The 20,000-nt window shown below is 43.3% G+C and overlaps 1 protein-coding gene across 1 annotated transcript in view; it reads left to right on the top strand.

The window, feature by feature from the left end:
* The first annotated feature begins 11,548 nt into the window (after nt 1-11,548).
* Nucleotides 11,549-20,000, top strand: part of LOC135204008 (RNA-binding protein 12B-like) — a 17,783-nt gene continuing 9,331 nt past the window's right edge. Inside the window, exon 1 of the mRNA XM_064233932.1 lies at nt 11,549-11,827. Coding sequence (XP_064090002.1) covers nt 11,549-11,827 — 279 coding nt within the window. The remainder of the gene's footprint in view (nt 11,828-20,000) is intronic.

Genomic DNA, 20,000 nt, shown 5'->3' with positions numbered 1-20,000 from the left:
ATTTTGGCATTTGCGCCCTCACCATACAAATAAACTTTTGGCATTCGCACCCCCGCCCTACAAACGAACTTTTGGCATTCGCGTCCCCGCCCTACAAATGAAATTTTAGCATTCGCAACCCCGCCCTACAAATGAAATTTTGGCATTCGCGCCACCGCCCTACAAATGAACTTCTGGCATTCGCGCCCCCATCCTACAAATTAAATTTTGCATTTTCATTCACCCCCCGAACCCTACAAGGAACTTTTGTATTTGCGCCCCTGCCGTACAAACGAACTTTTGGCATTCGCGCCCCCGCCTTACAAACGAACGTTTGGCATTCACGTCCTCGTCCTACAAATGAACTTTTGGCATTCGTGCCCCTTCCCTACAAACGAACTTTTGGCATTCACGTCCCTGCCCTACAAATGAAATTTTGGCATTCGCGCCCCCCGCCCTAACGCCCTAAACAAAGGAACTTCTGACATTCGCGCCCCAGCCCTACAAAAGAAACTTTTGGCGTTCGCGTCCCCGCCCTACAAATTAAATTTTGGCATTCGCACCCCTGCCCTACAAAGGAACTTTTGGCATTTGCGCCTCTGCCCTACAAACAAACTTTTGGCATTCGCTCCCCCGCCCTACATATGAACTTTTGGCATTCGCGTCCCAGCCCTACAAAGGAGCTTTTGGCATTCGTGCCCCCGCCCTACAAACGAACTTTTGGTACTCGCGTCCCCGCCCTACAAATGAACTTTTGGCACTCGTGCCCCCCCCCCCCCCCTCCCCCCTACAAACGAACTTTGGCACTCGCGTCCCCGCCCTACAAACGAACTTTTGGCACTCGCATCCCCGCCCTACAAACGAACTTTTGGCATTCGTGTCCCCCCCCTACAAAGGGACTTTTGGCATTTGTGTCCTCGCCCTACAAATGAAATTTTGGCATTCGGGCCCCCGCCCTACAAATGAAATTTTGGCATTCGCACCCCCGCCATACAAACAAACTTTTGGCATTCGTCTCCCCGGCCTACAAATGAAATTTTGGCATTCGCGCCCCCGCCCTACAAACGAACTTTTGGCATTCGCATCCCCGGCCTACAAATGAAATTTTGGCATTTGCGCCCCGCCCTATAAACAAACTTTTGGCATTCGCATCCCCGCCCCACAAATGAAATTTTGGCATTCGCGCCACTACCCTACAAACGAATTTTTGGCATTCACGTCCCCGCCCTACAAATGAAATTTTGGCATTCGCACCCCCGCCCTACAAAGGAACTTTTGGCATTCGCGCCCCTGCCCTATAAATGAACTTTTGGCATTCGCGTCCCCGCCCTACAAAGGAACTTTTGGCATTCGTGCCCCCGCCCTACAAACGAACTTTTGGCACTTGCGTCCCCGCCCTACAAACGAACTTTTGATATTCGCGCCCCCGCCCTACAAACGAGCTTTTGGCATTCGAGTCCCCCCCCCTACAAACGGACTTTTGGCATTCGTGTCCCCGCCCTACAAATGAAATTTTGGCATTCGCGCCCCCGCCCTACAAAGAAAATTTTGGCATTCGCGTCCCCGCCCTACAAACGAACTTTTGGCATTCGTCTCCCCGGCCTACAAATTAAATTTTGGCATTTGCGTCTCTGCCCTACAAACGAACTTTTGGCATTCGCGTCCCCGGCCTACAAATGAAATTTTGGCATTTGCGCCCCCGCCCTATAAACAAACTTTTGGCATTCGCATCCCCGCCCCACAAATGAAATTTTGGCATTCGCGCCCCCGCCCTACAAACGAACTTTTGGCTTTCACGTCCCCGGCCTACAAATGAACTTTTGGCATTCACACCCCCGCCCTACAAACAAACTTTTGGCATTCGCGTCCCCGCCCTACAAATGAAATTTTGGCATTCGCGCCCCCGCCCTACAAACAAACTTGGCTTTTGCGCCCCCGCCCTACAAACGAACTTCTGGCATTTGTGTCCCCTCCCTACAAAGGAAATTTTGGCATTCGCGCCCCCACCCTACAAATGAAATTTTGGCATTCGCGTCCCTGGCCTACAAATTAAATTTTGGCATTCGCACCCCTGCTCTACAAACTAACTTTTGGCATTCGCGCCCCCGCCCTACAAACGAACTTCTGGCATTCCCGCCCCCGCCTTACAAACAAACTTGGCAGTTCGCCATCCCCGCCCTACAAATGAACGTTTGGCATTTGTGCCCCCTTCCCCCCGCCCTGCATACGAACTTTTGGCATTTGCATCCCCCACTAAAAATGAAATTTTGGCAATCGCGCCCCCGCCCTACAAATGAACTTTTGACATCCGCGCCCCCGCCCTACAAACAAACTTTTGCCATTTGCGCCCCCGCCCCACAAATGAACTTTTTACATTCGCGCCCCCGCCCAACAAATGAAGTTTTGGCATTTGCGCCCCCGCCCTACAAACGAACTTTTGGCTTTCGCGTCCCTGCCCTTTAAATGAAATTTTAGCATTCACGCCCCCGCCATCCAAACGAACTTTTGGCATTCGTTCCCCCGCCCTACAAATGAAATTTTGGCATTCGCGCCCCCACCCTACAAACAAACTTTTGGCATTCGTGCCCCTGCACAACAAATTAAATTTCGGCATTCGCGTCCCCACCCGCCCCCCCCTACAAAATGAAATTTTTGGCATACGCGCCCCCCGCCCTAAAACAAACTTGGCCTTTCGCGCCCCCGCCCTACAAAACAAACTTGGCATCATACCACCGTTGCCCCCGCCGTACAAACGAACTTTTGCATTCGTGTCCCCGCCCTACAAATTAAATTTTGTCATTCGCGCCCCCGCCCTACAAAGAACTTTTGGCATTCGCGTCCCCGCCCTACAAACGAACTTTTGGCATTTGCTCCCCCGCCCTACAAATGAAATTTTGGCATTCGCGCCTAGACCCTACAAATGAAATTTTAGCATTCCCGTCCCTGCCCTACAAATTAAATTTTGGCATTTGCGCCCCAGCCCTACAAACGAACTTTTGGCATTCGCCGCCCCCCCGCAAAAGCGAACGAACTTTTGGCATTCGCGTCCATGCCCTACAAACGAACTTTGGCATTCGCGTCTCCGCCCTACACGAGCACTTTTAGATTCGTGTCCCCGCCCTACAAATTAAATTTTGTCATTCGCGCCCCCGCCCCCACCCACAAATGAACTTTTTACATTCGCGCCCCCGCCCAACAAATGAAGATTTTTATTTGGTTCATTTTGCGCCCCTGCCCTTACAAATCAACTTTTGGGAACTTTTGCGCTTTTTGTCCCTGGCCCTTTCTTAAATGAAATTTTATTAGTAGCATTCACGCCCCCACCATCCAAACGAACTTTTGGCATTCGTTCCCCCGCCCTACAAATGAAATTTTGGCATTCGCACCCCCCACCCTACAAACAAACTTTTGGCATTCGTGCCCCTGCACAACAAATTAAATTTCGGCATTCGCGTCCCCGCCCTACAAATGAAATTTTGGCATACGCGCCCCCGCCCTACAAACAAACTTGGCATTCGCGCCCCCGCCCTACAAACAAACTTGGCATTCACGCCCCCGCCGTACAAACGAACTTTTGGCATTCGTGTCCCCGCCCTACAAATTAAATTTTGTCATTCGCGCCCCCGCCCTACAAAGAACTTTTGGCATTCGCGTCCCCGCCCTACAAACGAACTTTTGGCATTTGCTCCCCCGCCCTAAGCAATGAAAATTTTTTGGCATTCGCGGGCCTAGACCCTACAAATGAAATTTTAGCATTCCCGTCCCCCGCCCTACAAATTAAATTTTGGGCATTTGCGCCCCAGCCCTACAAAACGAACTTTTGGCATTCGCCGCCCCCCCGCAAACGAACTTTTGGCATTCGCGTCCATGCCCTACAAACGAACTTTTGGCATTCGCGTCTCCGCCCTACAAACGAACTTTTGGTATTCAAACCCCCGCCCTACAAATGAAATTTTGGCATTTGCGCCCGCGCCCTACAAACGAACTTTTGGCATTCGCGTCCCTGGCCTACAAATTAAATTTTGGCATTCGCACCCCTGACCTACAAACGAACTTTTGTCTTTCGTGTCCCCGCCCTACAAATGAAATTTTGGCATTCGCACCCCTGCCCTACAAACTAACTTTTGGCATTCGCGCCCCCGCCCTACAAACGAACTTCTGGCATTCCCGCCCCCGCCTTACAAATCAAACTTGGCATTCGCATCCCCGCCCTACAAATGAACGTTTGGCATTTGTGCCCCCGCCCTGCATACGAACTTTTGGCATTTGCGTCCCCCCACTAAAAATGAAATTTTGGCAATCGCGCCCCTGCCCTACAAATGAACTTTTGACATCCACACCCCTGCCCTACAAACAAACTTTTGCCATTCGCGCCCCCGCCTCACAAATGAACTTTTTACATTCGCACCCCCGCCCAACAAACGAACTTTTGGCTTTCGCGTCCCTGCTCTATAAATGAAATTTTGGGGTGGCATTTTCCACGCCCCGGGCCGTACAAAAACACGAAATCTTTTTGGCCATTCTGTTTTCCCCCCGGGGCCCTTTACAAATTAAAAATTTTTTGTTCATTTCACGCCCCCGCCCTACAAAGAACTTTTGGCATTCGTGTCCTCGTCCTACAAATTAAATTTTGTCATTCGCGCCCAGGCCCTACAAATGAAATTTTAGCATTCCCGTCCCAGCCCTACAAATGAAATTTTGGCATTTGCGCCCCAGCCCTACAAACGAACTTTTGGCATTCGCCACACCCCCACAAACGAACTTTTGGCATTCGCGTCCATGCCCTACAAACGAACTTTTGGCATTTGCTCCCCCGCCCTACAAATGAAATTTATGGCATTCGTGCCCAGGCCCTACAAATGAAATTTTAGCATTCCCGTCCCAGCCCTACAAAGGAAATTTTGGCATGTGCGCCCCAGCACTACAAACGAACTTTTGGCATTCGCCGCCCCCCCACAAACGAACTTTTGGCATTCGCGTCCTTGCCCTACAAACGAACTTTTGGCATTCACGTCCCCGCCCTACAAACGAACTTTTGGTATTCAAACCCCCGCCCTACAAATGAAATTTTGGCATTCATGTCCCCGGCCTACAAATTAAATTTTGGCATTCGCGCTCAGGCCCTACAAATGAAATTTTAGCATTCCCGTCCCCGCCCTACAAATGAAATTTTGGCATTCGCGCCCAGGCCCTACAAATGAAATTTTAGCATTCTCGTCCCCGCCCTACAAATGAAATTTGGCATTTGCGCCCCAGCCCTACAAAGCCCAACCCTACAAACGAACTATTGGCATTCGCGTCCATGCCCTACAAACGAACTTTTGGCATTCACGTCCCCACCCTACAAACGAACTTTTGGCATTCACGTCCCTGCTCTACAAACGAACTTTTGGTATTCGCTCCCCCGCCCTACAATGGAAATTTTGGCATTCGCGCCCAGGCCCAACAAATTAAATTTTGGCATTCCTGTCCATGCCCTACAAACGAACTTTTGGCATTCGCGTCCCTGCCCTACAAACAAACTATTGGCATTCACGCCCCTGCCCTACAAATGAACTTTTGGCATTTGCTCCCCCGCCCTACAAATAAAATTTTGGCATTCGCACCCAGGCCCTACAAATGAAATTTCAGCATTCCCGTCCTCGCCCTACAATTGAAATTTTGGCATTTGCGCCGCTGCCCTACAAACGAACTTTTGGCATTCACGGCCCCGCCCTACAAATGAAATTTTGGCATTCATGCCCCCGCCCTACAAATGACCTTTTAGCATTTGTGTCCCCGCCTTACAAATGAACTTTTGGCCTTCGCGTCCCTACCCTACAAACAAACTTTTGCCATTCACGTCCCCGCCCTACAAATTAAATTTTGGCATACGTGCTCCCGCCCTACAAACGAACTTTTTGCATTCGTGCTCCCGACCTACAAACAAACTTTTCGCATTCGCACTCCCGCCCTACAAACTAACTTTTCGCATTCGCGCTCCCAACCTTCAAATGAACTTTTCACATTCGCGCTCCCGCCCTACAAACGAATTTTTTGCATTCGCCCTCCCGCCCTACAAACGAATTTTTCGCATTCGCGCCTCTGCCCTACAAACATACTTTTGGCATTCGCACCTCCGCCCTACAAACGAACTTTTGGCATTCGCGCCCCCACCCTACAAATGAACTTTTGACATTCGCGCCCCCGCCCTACAAACAAACTTTTCGCATTCGCGTCCCCGCCCTACAAATGAACTTTTGGCATTCGCGCCCCCACCCTACAAACGAACTTTTGGCATTCGCGTCCCCGGCCTACAAATTAAATTTTGGCATTCGTGCCCCGCCCTACAAACGAACTTTCAGCATTCGCGCCCCCACCCTACAAACGAACTCTTGGCATTTGCGCCCCTGCCCTACAAACAAACTTTTGGCTTTCGCGTCCGTGCACTACTAATGAAATTTTGGCATTCGCGCCCCCCGCCCTAAAAACTAACTTTTGGCATTCGCGCTTCCGCCCTACAAATGAAATTTTAGCATTTGCGCCTCCAGCCTACAAACGAACTTTAGTCATTCATGCCCCTGCCCTACAAATGAAATTTTGGCATTTGTGTCCCCGCCCTACAAATGAAATTTTGGCATTCGTGGCCCCGCCCTATAAATGAACTTTTGGCATTCGCACCCCCGCCCTATAAACGAACTTTTGGCATTCATGCCCCCGCCCTTCAAATGAAATTTTGGCATTCGCGCCCCCACCCTACAAATGAAATTTTGGCATTCGCGTCCCCCGCCCTACAAATGAAATTTTGGCATTCGCGCCCCCGCCCTACAAATGAAATTTTGGCATTTCCCGCCCTCCCCCCCCGCCCTATAAAAAAATGAAATTTTGGCATTTCGCGCCCCCGCCCTTACAAATGAAATTTTGGCATTCGCGCTCACGCCCTACAAACGAACTTTTAGCATTCGCGTCCCAGCCCTAACACGAACTTTTGGCATTTGCACCCTCGCCCTTCAAACAAACTTTGGCATACGCGCCCGCCGCCCTACAAATGAAATTTTGGCATTCACGCCCCCGCCCTACAAAAGAAATTTTGGCATTCGTCGTTCCCCAGCCCTACAAATGAAATTTTGCCATTCGCACCCCCGCCCTAACAAACAAACTTTTGACATTCGTGCCCCCACCTTACAAATGAAATTTTGGCATTCGCCCCCCCCCCCGCCCTACAAATGAACTTTTGGCATTCACGCCCCCCAGCCCCCCGCCCCTACAAAAACGAACTTTTCACATTCATGCCCCTGCCCTACAAACAAACTTTTGGCATTCATGGCCCTGCCCTGCCTTTTGGCATTCGCGCCCCCGCCCAATACAAAACGAAAAACGTTTTGGAATTTGCGCCCCCGCCTTGGCCTACAAAACAAATGAACTTTTGGGGCAATTGTGGTCCGCGGGCCCTACCAAATAAAATTTTTCGGCACTTGTGCCCCACCCCCTACAATAAATGAAATTTTTTGGCACTTGCGCCGCCAATCCCGACAAAATGAAATATTAAAAAACGTCATGTCCCCCGCCCTACAAACGGAACTTTTGCCACTTGCGTCCCCGCCCTACAAATGAAATTTTGGCACTTGTGCCCCCACCCTACAAATGAAATCTTGGGACTTGCGCCGCCATCCACTACAAATAAATTTTAGCATTCGTGTTTTGTCAGGCACTACAAACGATTTCTTCGTATTTCGCGCTCCTTGCCCTACAAACGAACTTTTATTTTCACATTTGTAACTCTGCCCTGCAAACGAACTTTTGGTATTCGCCCCCTGCCCCTAACCCTACAAATGAACTTTTTGGCTTTTTGCGCCCCCATTTCCCCTAAAAATGAAACTTTTTGCATTCGCCTTCCCCGCCATACAAATGAAATTTTGGCACTTGCGTCCCCACCCTACAAATGAAATTTTTGGCACTTGCGCCGCCATCCCACTAATGAAATTTAAAGCATTCGTGTCCCCACCCTACAAACGAACTTTCGAAACATACATTGCAAATCCTACATACAACATTAAATTCCTAAATATTCACAAGACTTCAGCCACGTGAGCCAACACTAGGCAACCACATTACACCTGCAAACCACTCATCACACGATACATTAACCCCATTCACTCGACATGAACAGATCTATCGAATTATACAAATCCAAATCCTTACAACTAACAACTCTTGAGAAACAAAAAAGGAACCGACAGCATAAATGCTAAAAGCCATCATAAACTCTCGATGAAGAACACATGTCATAAAGCATGTCATAATAACTGGACCCATCTCTCACTCCGGTCCTCCATAACTAGTGCATGAAATCACACATTCCAATATTAAAAACTTTTCCAATGAATCAAGCATGAATAGGCACTGAAACACAAACAATGAGCACACAAAATACTTTTTAAAAGTTCAAAGGACAAGTACTTACCATCGTAGACTGAAGACCTTAGGACAATATGAAGGAATTCACAACACACGGGAAATTGTGTCAGGGTAGTTCCTTCCATACCAAGATCCTGAAAACATTAATTTGTCAGTAAAAATGTCATTAGGGACCCTCCTGTTCAACTTCAAACCCCAATAGTTTGTAATAGACACTGCATTGACACACACACACACACACATATATATATATATATATATTATATATATATATATATATATATATATATATATATATATATATATATAATACATAATTTATATTATATATATACATATATATATATATATATATATATGATATATGTATATATATATATATATATATATATATATTATATATATATATATAATTATATATGTGTGTGTGTGTGTAAGTGATTACATAATAAAAATAAGGAATGTTATTCCATATATATAAAAGACTAAAACTAAAGAGGTCAACCAGATTGCTTGCAGGAATGTGATCAGACCAGAGACGATAAAGTATGTAGGCTAAGATGACGTGCCGTCACCTGTAGTCATTCATTTGTTTTGAAACATTAGTCCAAGCTCCCTGCTTGAGACAACTACCGTGACCTATAATTCAAATGGCCTACGTGATTAGTAATGTGTCTCATTTTGTATGTATGTTCATATGTTCGAGCTACTGTCTGCTTCCTTTATGATTGTAACCGAGATGGTAGTCAGAATAGAGTTAGACATCATCATTGGCAGACCTGTATCTCTTTACCTAAGCTTTATCATGTAGAAGAGACAGAATAGAATTAGCTATCATCGTTGGCAGAAGCGATCAAGCTATCGTCATTAAAAGACCTGTACAATCCTACTTGATCTTCACCATGTAATCTCAGAGAATATAAGTATTTTTTGTACTTCGTGGTTTCTACTAGAACCTCACATCATTGCCGAATCATCATGAGTTTAACACATCGTCGTCATAACCAAAGAAGATAATACCGACTTCGTAAGTGATCTACAACCCCAAGACACTCCAATGAATATGGAAGTGCATAACCAACCGACTTCGCGTAAGATTATCGCAAGTCTAACATTACCTCATAGGGCGCCTTATTATACGAGGCAACAGCCCTAATATATGAACTTAGTTAAAGTCGAGTTATCAGCCAAACACTCGAGAGGAGAAATTCTTCTTTTCCTCTTTTGTTTCTCTTTTCTCGTTTTGCTTCTTAACTCTTTGGACTTGAATAATGGGCTAATTCTGCGCCGACTTGGAAAGGCAGAAGGAATTTGCACGCGTATATTGAACTGGGACGCCCAAGATTACACTTAAAGAAGAGAGAGTTGATGTACGAACTTTTATTTATAAATTTTTGAATTTAAAAATTATCTAAAAAGGATCTCTTCAGCATCGTTTAATTGTTTTAAGTAGTCGTTATCGGTAGTAAGCAGTTGCGTGCTAACAATTATATATTTACGTTACCCGCAGTTTTAGTCGTTTAAACTACTGTTTCGTCGTTTAAACGACTGTTGAAATCCGACTCAGCACAGCGCAGGGTTGCCAAGTTTGGCATATTTTTGGTCTGGCTGGCAAAATTTTCTTAATATGCCAAACCTTATTTGGCATATTTCAAAAGCTACTTTTATTCATGAATTATCTTAAATTCACGCTAAAAAGGATGAGAGATATTTTGATTCTTAGAGGAAAAACAAAATTATTTAACTTTCTAATGGTAATGTGATTGCATCACGCCGAACGTGTACAAATAGTGCGATGGATAGAATTCAAGACACGAATAACTCGTGTTTGTTTCCCGCCACGATACCAAACAGGAGTTCCCAAGTCCATAGTACATACACGACCAGTCGTTTGCCTGTGTGTGTGTATCTAGTTCAGTTGCTATATGTGGTGTTTTTATATATATATATATATATATATATATTATATATATATATATATATATACATATATATAAGCTTAGGGCGGTTTTTTTCGCATACTCTAGTATAGACTGCTGTAGCAGATATGGGAAAGTGGAAGACTTCATACAATGAAGGAAGAAAATACAATAAAGAATGGGAGAAGGAATTCAAGTGGCTGACAGCCAGAGATAATTCATGTCACTGCTAAGTTTGCAACATCACTATAATCTCCATGAAAAAAAGTGTGTTGGTGCTACACGAGAAAGGAGCTAAGCATATTATAAGAATTGTGACGCAGTGGAGAAACAAGAAAAAGCAATTCACTCATATTTCGGAACATCTGTTGAAAAAACACGATTAAGAGTTTGAAATTAAATATAGTGTAGCAGTTGCGTGCCATAGTAGTGTTCGCTCAGTTGATCATTTTACAGAAATAATCAAGGAGTACAGCAAGAAAAGTACGCTTGAAAACACCCGGCTACATCGAACAAAGTGTGCTAAGCTCGTTTCAAATGTTGCTAACGCTTGCTTTGAGGAATTACTGAAGAGTTGAAAGACGTCAAGTTTTCGTTGCTTATAGATGAAACTACAGATGTGACAGTTTCTAAGTTCTTGTGTCTTTGTGTTAAGTTCTACTCAACCAAGGAAAATATTTTGAAAACAGAATTTCTTGCTTTGTTGCAAATTACTTCAGCTACTGGTGAAAGTGTATTTAAAGCAATAGGAGAATTCTTTGCTAACATAAAAGTGGACTTAGCAAACTGCATTGGATTCGCCTCTGACGGTGCAAGTAACGTGTGTGGGGCCCACAATTCTGTATTGTCTCGTTTGAAGAATATTTCACCTGGCATCACTTTCATTAAGTGTACATGTCATAGCCTTGCTCTTTGTGCCGAGTATGCTTTCAAAAAACTACCCGTGAATTTGGATTACTTGTTAGTAGAAGTCGCACGTTGGTTCAAGTTCAGCACCCTAAGAAGGGAGGACTTCCAGACAGTGTTTAATGCAATGAATGATGAGCATTTTCATCCAACTAAATTCATTACCTCTAGTACAACATGCTGGCTGGTGAAGGGGAAATAAGTTTTCCATTTTATCACAATGGCACGAGCTGACAGCTTACTTTTCTGTCATAAATGAGAAGGACAGAAATTATCATGCATGAGTGTTAAATGAAATGCTTGCTGATCGCCGAAACTTTTTGTATTTGACATTTGTGTTACCTATTATGCAAGACTCAGAGAAAGTAAATTCAGCTTTCCAAGCTACAAATGCTGATCCTGCTAAAGTTTTTGAGGATCTACGTCAGCTGCACAAATCACTCCTGATAAGAGTATATGTAGGAGGATCATCAGAATCAAATGTACTGCCACTAGAAAAGATAGACTCTGGAGTAAAATTCGAGCAGAAAGTTAAGAAGGCACAGCTATGCCAAGAAGACATACATACCATGAAAACAAGATGTAAAGATTTTTCGATAGAAGCTAATGCACAGTTGGAAAAAAGGGTGAGTGAAAATTTAGACATAATCACCTCTAAATCATTTTAATTCCTGTGAGTGTTTGAGTCATTTCAAGAGGGACTTTAGTGATTTTTCCAAACAATGCTTGGCTATTCACAAGTCTGATAAGGAAAAAGTAGCAAACCAATATAAGAAGCTTATAATTGTTAACTGGAAGGACGAATTTGAAGGTAAAATTATCCCTGATGATCCAGTAGCATTTTGGCCTGGGGTGAGAAAGTACAAGAATTCCTTAAATGAAAAGAAAACAGTTTCGAGGAATTAGGAATTACAGCACTATCAGCATACAGTTTGCCTTTGAGTTAACGCAGTTGTTGAACGGATCTTTTCATACGTTGACTCAACGTGAAAAGTATGCTGAGGTGTAAACTTTCAACCGAGTTACTGTCAACCATCATAAGAATAAAGTCAAGATTGCACTTCAGTGGAAGCTGCTGCAAAAACTTCATTGTTACAAAGAATATGCTGAGTTTATTGAATGGGGGACTATGTATAGATCATCTGATGGAGCGTCCACATCTAGTAGTTCATCTCTCACTACCTACAACACCAAGTGCAAATGATGACTATACGAATGAAGACTTTGGTGATGTTATTGCTGTCCCATTTTAGAAATTTGGTGAGTCGACAATTTATTTGTAGTATTTGTATGGCAATGCATAAATCTTACTTTTGTTTATAGTTTTTTCGGGAATATATAGGTGTTAGAGGAGTTTGGTTTAATTTGGGATATTTTTGTGAGGCATTTGGCATATCTTGGTGAGAGCAACCTGGCAACTCAATCTCCGCAGTCCGCACCAGTGTTTGGGTCCAAGGTGACGAGGATGGTAGTGTTTACCTAGGTACAGCTGCTGTGATGGCTGCTTTGACAAGTTTGCAGTAAGATGGAAAGCAATGTCGGAAATGTACGGTGTAACAGTTCCTACAGAAACTGAACAGGCCTGGGGAATGTAGGCTACCGTGATACGGGAACATTTGGAGGGAGGAAACTGCGTTTACGCTCGAAACGGCTTTGTATGTGTGGTTAACGGGCCATTTGGCGGAAAGGCATCGCAAAATACCAAAAGAAGCCGCCTTGTGACGCCTCCTGAAGGAAAGGTAATGTGAAGAGACTTACTGACCTATTTCAATTTTGTGTAGACGTAGATTATGTTTTCGCGTTACTCGGCCTATGTACATTTGGGTAAAATTGAAGACGACTGCCGCGGCCAGATTCCTCGTCAGTGACCGACTGGAATATTTATGGTTTCTCGGTTGTTTTCGTTTAAATTTGTCATTTTTTTAAGTTTATGGTATTTACCGTCTTCCTTTATTCACGTTTTATTAATAAATTAATGTGACTTTTCCTTGCCAAAATTGTGATTTTTTTCCTGTGACTTTATTACCGGCCACGGACAAGTAAGCTGTTACGTTAGTTACCGAGCTAGACTGTCACAGTAGTAGTCTCCATTTTTACTTGAGTTTTGTGACTGCCGTTTGCATAATTTCTTTATTCTTTCTTTTTTTTTACCAAAGATTGACTCCTTTTATCAATATTTACCGACTCCTCAGTAGTTTCTGTAGGCCTAGATTGTTGGTAATTTATAAGCCTCCCAATATGGTTTCGATGCCTTAAAGGTACATATAACTACTTTTGAGGATTTTCCATTGAATAAGGAAAGTTACAAGTCCTACCTTCCGCTGTGTTATAGCAATGGGGCAACAATAATACGTCATTTTCTATCACAATTAAGAAGGATCTAACACCCACGCGCAACAGTTGGTCACTAGCACAGTAAATGACTCGATTAGCAACTTATAGCTTAAACTGATTCCTGATTGGTTGCTTGGGTCCAGTGACGTCATAAACCACGCCTCTTGATAACGACGATACGAAAAACGCGCAATTTATTTAAAATAAATAACATCCGCGAAATAAACGTTCGCACAAGAGACGATGACTTCTTTTTTTTATTATTATTATTATTTTTTTTTTGACGAACCGAGGAAAACGTAATTAAATTACCATAGTAAATAAAAAAAAACCTTTCACGCTCTTCGTTTTACTACCATTTGCTTTTTTTTTCTTTTACGAAGGAAGAGCTCGAAGTCTTAAAGGAACAGATACCCTGCAGAAAATGTGGCTGCCTTTGCTAAGCACATACGCCGTTCGCCTCTCAAGTTTCAAGACCAGTCTCGCTCTCGCGTGAACCCGTTTGATCCAGCTTGAACTCCTCGGTGGAAGAGTTTAATGGAGACCATCCCCTTTAAAACAAGCAAGATCGCCACTTTTTATCTCACGTTCCATATTATTTCGGCCGTTACGTAAGCTATTTACAACCTCGATTGCGTTTTTTATTCGTCCCATTTTCTGCTGTTAATGTTAACGATGATCCTCGGTTTTCAGAATGAGATGAACGTTCTATTTCGTAGATACGACAGAAATTTTACGCTGGAAATTGCCGATTAGAGATAGGTCTACTCAATTTTGTGAGAATGTGTGGTTTATTCTGTATTAAGAGGCCAGTCTGTTCCTCCTCATGAGGCGTTCCACTCTGCTCCTTAAGAAGTCGGCCTGTTTTCCCTCAATTAGAAGCAGCTCTCGTTAAGAATCAGGTCTACTATTTCTTATTAGAAAAGGTCTACTCTACTTCATAAGATGAAGCTCGGGCTCCCTTCATTTTAGAGGAAGATTAAGAAGTAGGTTAACGATATCTCTTTAGAAGCTAGGCCTATTTTCGTAAGAGGTGGGTCTACTGCTTCTTACTGAAAAGATAAACTCTTCTTAAGAGAAAACAAAAGCTCTCTTTTTCAAATAGGCAGCAGCAGTATCACCGAATGTAATTATTGAGCAAAATATCACGTGGAAGTTTAACAGGGCAAAGAGTGAGAGGGAGAGAGCGATAAAAAAAGAAGCGAAAATCAGCACACCACCACCACCATCATCATCATCATGATGTTAATCACCGGCATTATCATTCATCTGCGCAGGACGGCGAGATGCAACTAATCCCACAGCAGCATTTCTCATCCAGGACCCATCTTAATCATCCTGCCGCCGAACAGAAAGGTAATCACTTCCTGCTATGATGCCGCCGCCTCCTCCTCCTCCTCCTCCTCCTCCTCCTCCTCCTCCTCCTCCTCCTCCTCCTCCTCCTCCTCCTCCTCCTCCTCCTCCTCCTTCTTCCTTCCCTGGCGAAATCGATCCGCGTGAAAACGGGGTAACGAAGAGACATTACTCATGGGAGCTCTCAGACAATTCTCCGTTCGGCTGAACTTTCGATCCCGCTTGCGAGAACGAACTCGTTGGGTTGTTCCCTGCTTAGTCAACACTCAAGGCTGATTTCGTTCGGTTGAAGAAGCAAGGAAACCTCTTTCTGTTGAATGTACGAGTTTAGGAAGACTTATAGTTTTCCTATTCTGTAGGGAGGTAGGGCCATCAGTGCACCCCACTTTTTTGGTCTTGTACTTTTCCTCCATTCATGCTGCCTTTGCTTTGTGTTGTTGTCCAACATCTTTGCCTACTGGGTGCTTCTTAAAGCAACTATGGTTGTCTCCCATTAACTTTTAGATCTATGTACCTCATTATTTCATCTTACCAAATATGCTAGTTATATTTCCCTCGAATCACAAGATGTAACTCGAGGTCATATGCACATTACACTGCAAAGTAGTTTGCATCGTCAAATTTGACCATTACTCTCGTTCATATATTTGTTAATGTCAATAAATTTCAAATTCTAAGTTGGGTGATTGCCGAGGAATGACAGACGTCGTTGGTATATTATAAGCACCTTTGACCATTTCCGATGATTGCTGCAAACCTTATCATGAGTCGTGCGAAAGCGGTAAATAACGGGTCCCAATGATGCCTGAAAATCCCATAAGATGAAGTCATAACTCTATTTATGAATGGAGTTAATCTGTGTCTTGCATTTCTTGTTCTGCTAACTATATATATATATATATATATATTATAATATATATATTATATATATATATATATATATATATATAGGTACATGAGCTCCCAAAGTACGTGATCAGTCCCGTTGCGAGAGATAAAGTAATTGGTTCTGCGATGCGAAATAAAAGCCAGGCCAGATTAAACCCGGGAAAGGGAAGAGGAGGGTTGCTGATAAAAAAATAATAGGCGAAGAGGAAAATGAGGGAATTGAAAAAAAAAAAAAACCTACCATTGCCTCTACGCTTCTTCATACTTCCGTTGCATACCTGTCTTCTTTGGACTCCTAAAAAAAAAAAAAAAAAAAAATTTTAAATAAAGAAATTAGGTATATCTTAGTTTTACCAGACCACTGGGCAGGTTAACAGCTCTTCTGGGGCTGGTCCGAAGGATTAGATAGTTTTACATTACTAGGAATCAATTGGTTACCTAGTAACGTGACCTACATCTTATTGTGGGATCCGAACCACATTATACCGAGAAATGAATTTCTAATCGCCAGAAATAAATTCCTCTGATTTCACGTTAGCGGAGCAGAGATTCGAACTCGCGACTACTGAATCGGTAGGCGAGCACGTAACCCACTCGTTCAACGAGAAACGTTTATGTGGGTGAATAAGGCAGAGAAGAGAGTAGGAGTATAAAAGCCAGAGAAAGAGAGAGAGGGTCTCTCTCCTGTATTTATAAATCCATCTACCTACAGGGGTTTCCTCTCACTGCATACCCTTCTTTCCCCTCGGCCCCTCCTGCATTTCTCCCATATTCCTCAAATTAGGTTTGAAATGGCGAGGGAGAACCACCATCACTCAAATGAGATGCAGCGCTGGAAAGGGCGAATGCCATCTTAGAGGGTTGCGGTTTATTCCTCGCAGAGAAGAAGGCTGTGTGTTCATTGCAGGCCTCTGGAAAGTAGCGAGCACTTTTCATTCATTATAGACCAGTAGTTCTTAATCTTTTTGTTACCACGGGCCTTCTAAGAGTTGGTCCTTCCCTCCACGGCCTCCCTTGCATCTAGAAGTAAAATTCCCTGCCAGATTAAAAGGAAAATAAAGAAAAAGAGAAGGGTTTCGAAGGATAAGGAGGGAGGTCAATAATTACATAGCATGTTGCGCCCAACGAGTCTGACCAGAATAGTAGACCATACAGGGTGTCCATAAAGTCCCAGTACCATTACAAGTATTTATTGCTCAGAAACCATGTAACAGAGTAATGCATTTTTTTTTTTTTATAGAATGAAGTGCTCTGAATGTAAACTTGAAGAAATTTAGAACATTACAAAAAACTGCATTACTCTTATGTTATATGGTTTCTGAGCAATAAAGACTTTTGCATTTTCCCATAAACTTTTAGATATGAGTTCCTCACTCTTGTGAAGAGAATAACGAATATAATTAGAGAATTTTCAATCTTTAACAAAGGCTTACTCCTCCCGTGTAAATTGCTCACGCCCCCAAGGTTGCAAACTGTTATAGACGATTATAAACACGAATAGTAGTATAATGTAATGTAAGAGGAGCTCTATTTTTCCCAATTTATTCTAAATTCAGGCAGCGACTATCGTGGGAACCCAGCTCCCAGTTTATCATGTCCAGATAATCCTTGATTATTTCGTGAAATAATTATTCAATTTTTTGTTAGTTTTGAGCGGGTTACCTTCACGACTCCTTATTACTTTCTTTTCGCTTAATTTTTCTTTGAAGTGTTTCTCTTTCTATTTCAGGCCTTATATCTTTTCCGGTCTAGCTTTCCCCTTTCACACTCGGATGGACAGTTGGGGATTTATTCCCTCTCATGTCAAGGCCTTCTGCACGCAAGAACTGCTTTATCACACTCATTTCTGCGGTTCCCATTTTTTTATAAATAATTAATAATAATAATAATAATAATAATAAAAATCTCAATATAATGAGCGTTATGTCTGTCCGTCCGTCTGTCATTCAATCACGCCAGGAGTCACTTCGACGGTTACTGTGCAGGAAAGTGTTTTGCTTGAATTTTCTGTTACGGTTTTCCACCCATAACGCCCATTAGGGGGTGGGGGGTTAGAAGATGAAACCTCATTATAAACCATCTTAGGGGTCCCCACTAAAACCTTGCCAAGTTTCATGCCCATCGGACCAGCCGTTTGGGCGTAAAAAAGGACAATCTTATTATAATGGGCGTTATGTCTGCTATAGTAGATTCACATCAGCCCTGCATTTGACGTCTAGGCCAGTGCCTTACGACGCTCGTGATTGGCTGTTGATAGGCCAATGACAAGGCTGGAAACTCTCAGTCTCTCTCGAGAGTTCACATGGGTAGGATCTATGTTCCACCTCTCCTGAGGGATACGTCTTTCAGCAGAGGTGGAACATACATCCTGCCTATGTGAACTCTCGAGAGAGACTGAGAGTTTCCAGCCCTGTGACTGGTTTATCAACAGCTAATCAGGAGCGTCGTAAGGGACTGTCCTAGAAGTCAAATGCACGGTTGATGTGAATCTACTATAGAAATAATGATGATGATGATGATGATGATATTTTATTTCGAATATAAATTCATACACATTTTGACTCCATGGCCGCTCGCGTCAAGCGGTCATAAAGTCTGTTGCAAGTTTCGCTGACGATGGCATACCTAACAGTGGAGGTGCGACCCCTCACGCCAAAGTTAGAAATGAACACTCTATATATATAGTATCAGTTCAATATACGTGTGCGAATTCCCTCTGCCTTTTCAAGTCGGCGCAGAATTAGCCCATTATTCAAGTCCAAAGAGTTAAGAAGCAAAACGAGAAAAGAAAAACAAAAGAGGAAAAGGAGAATTTCTCCTCTCGAGTGTTTGGCTGATAACTCGGCTTAAATTAAGTTCATTTCTGTTGCTGCAGATGGATGCGCTCTGTAAATATTTCCAGAAATTCTCCTGGCCAAACAAAGCTGATTTCAGGCCGTCTCTTCCTGGTTACATAGAGAGATATATCGTTTCCAATTGCCTGGAAAATTGAACAGGAGCTTTCTTGAAACATTTATAATGTTCTATTTCAAGAATCTGACGTAAACGGCTCTTTCTTGAAAAATTTGATGCTTTTTGCACTTATGTTTAAATATCTCGAAGAATGCCGTTGCCGTTTTAAGAGTGTTTCGTAAAACCAATATGATCTACAACCTGTGGAAGAGAAAGGCTCAGAGCTAAGACCTAGTCCTACCTTTACCTGGCCTTATTTGTTTTATGTTGATCTATTCGCCACCGAGTCAGGTATCCCAAAATCTTACGGACAGATCTTAAATAAACTTCTGAGGGGGATGGGGGTGGAAAAGTGGGTCATGGACCGAGAGCGAAATCACTAAACTTTGGAAAGGGCCTGAATCCAGGTGTCGTTTTTCGCCCCCGTTTTCTTTGATTTGGGAAGTGCGAGGAAATCGTGTCCGTGTAAATGCTTTGGATTCTTTGCTGCAGTTTTGTTTCGCTATCAGATCTGACCTTCGTGAACTGGTTGGGTCTTGACTTGACCAGTTTTGCTGAGGGAAAGTTGCGTAAATCTTTTTACCTTTGATGTTTTTATTGGATTTTGTTTAGCCCGGTTTTTTATTTTTATATATTTATTTATTTATTTATTTGTTTATTTATTTATTTATTTATTTTTTGCAGCGGTTGACCTAACCCACCTTGGAGTGAATTTTACTGTTGATATAATTATTATTTCAAACGCTGGGGAGGCAAACCAAGTCTCTTGGGGGGATGGGGATCGGTGTGCTGAGGGGGGACAAGTGGGCCCCCCCAAAATATGACGCCCCCAAGTTCATAACAAATATAAACAGAAGTTCTTGCGGGGTAAACTCGATGCAAGTGAGAGGTGATGCCATGCGTGTTCATAACGCTTAAGCATCACTTGATAAAGGGAATCGAACTGGGACTACCGAATTGGTAGGCGAGCACTCAAACCAACCGTCCAACGAGGAACTGCATCACCTGGTAATTGTATCACTTCGCCTAAACAGGAGAGATTACATGTCCACATTCGAATTAAACGTAATTTCCTAAATATTCATTCCTCTTTATTATGTGACGCAAATCCTCTTTACTCCGGATTTGCACTGGTAAAGCCACGATCTAAAACTAAATACTGGATTGCACTCGATTAGATTTATACAGTTTCCTGGAAAATGCCATAAGAGGATTTTGATGGTAGGTCAGTCGGACTTTGCGGCTGAAATTCATTTCGTTTTATTTCTAAGG

This window comes from Macrobrachium nipponense, chromosome 44 (assembly GCF_015104395.2).
Source record: "Macrobrachium nipponense isolate FS-2020 chromosome 44, ASM1510439v2, whole genome shotgun sequence".
NCBI classification, from domain to species: Eukaryota; Metazoa; Arthropoda; class Malacostraca; order Decapoda; family Palaemonidae; genus Macrobrachium; species Macrobrachium nipponense.
Note: the sequence above shows the minus strand (reverse complement) of the source record. Positions and strands in the feature narration are given on the sequence as shown.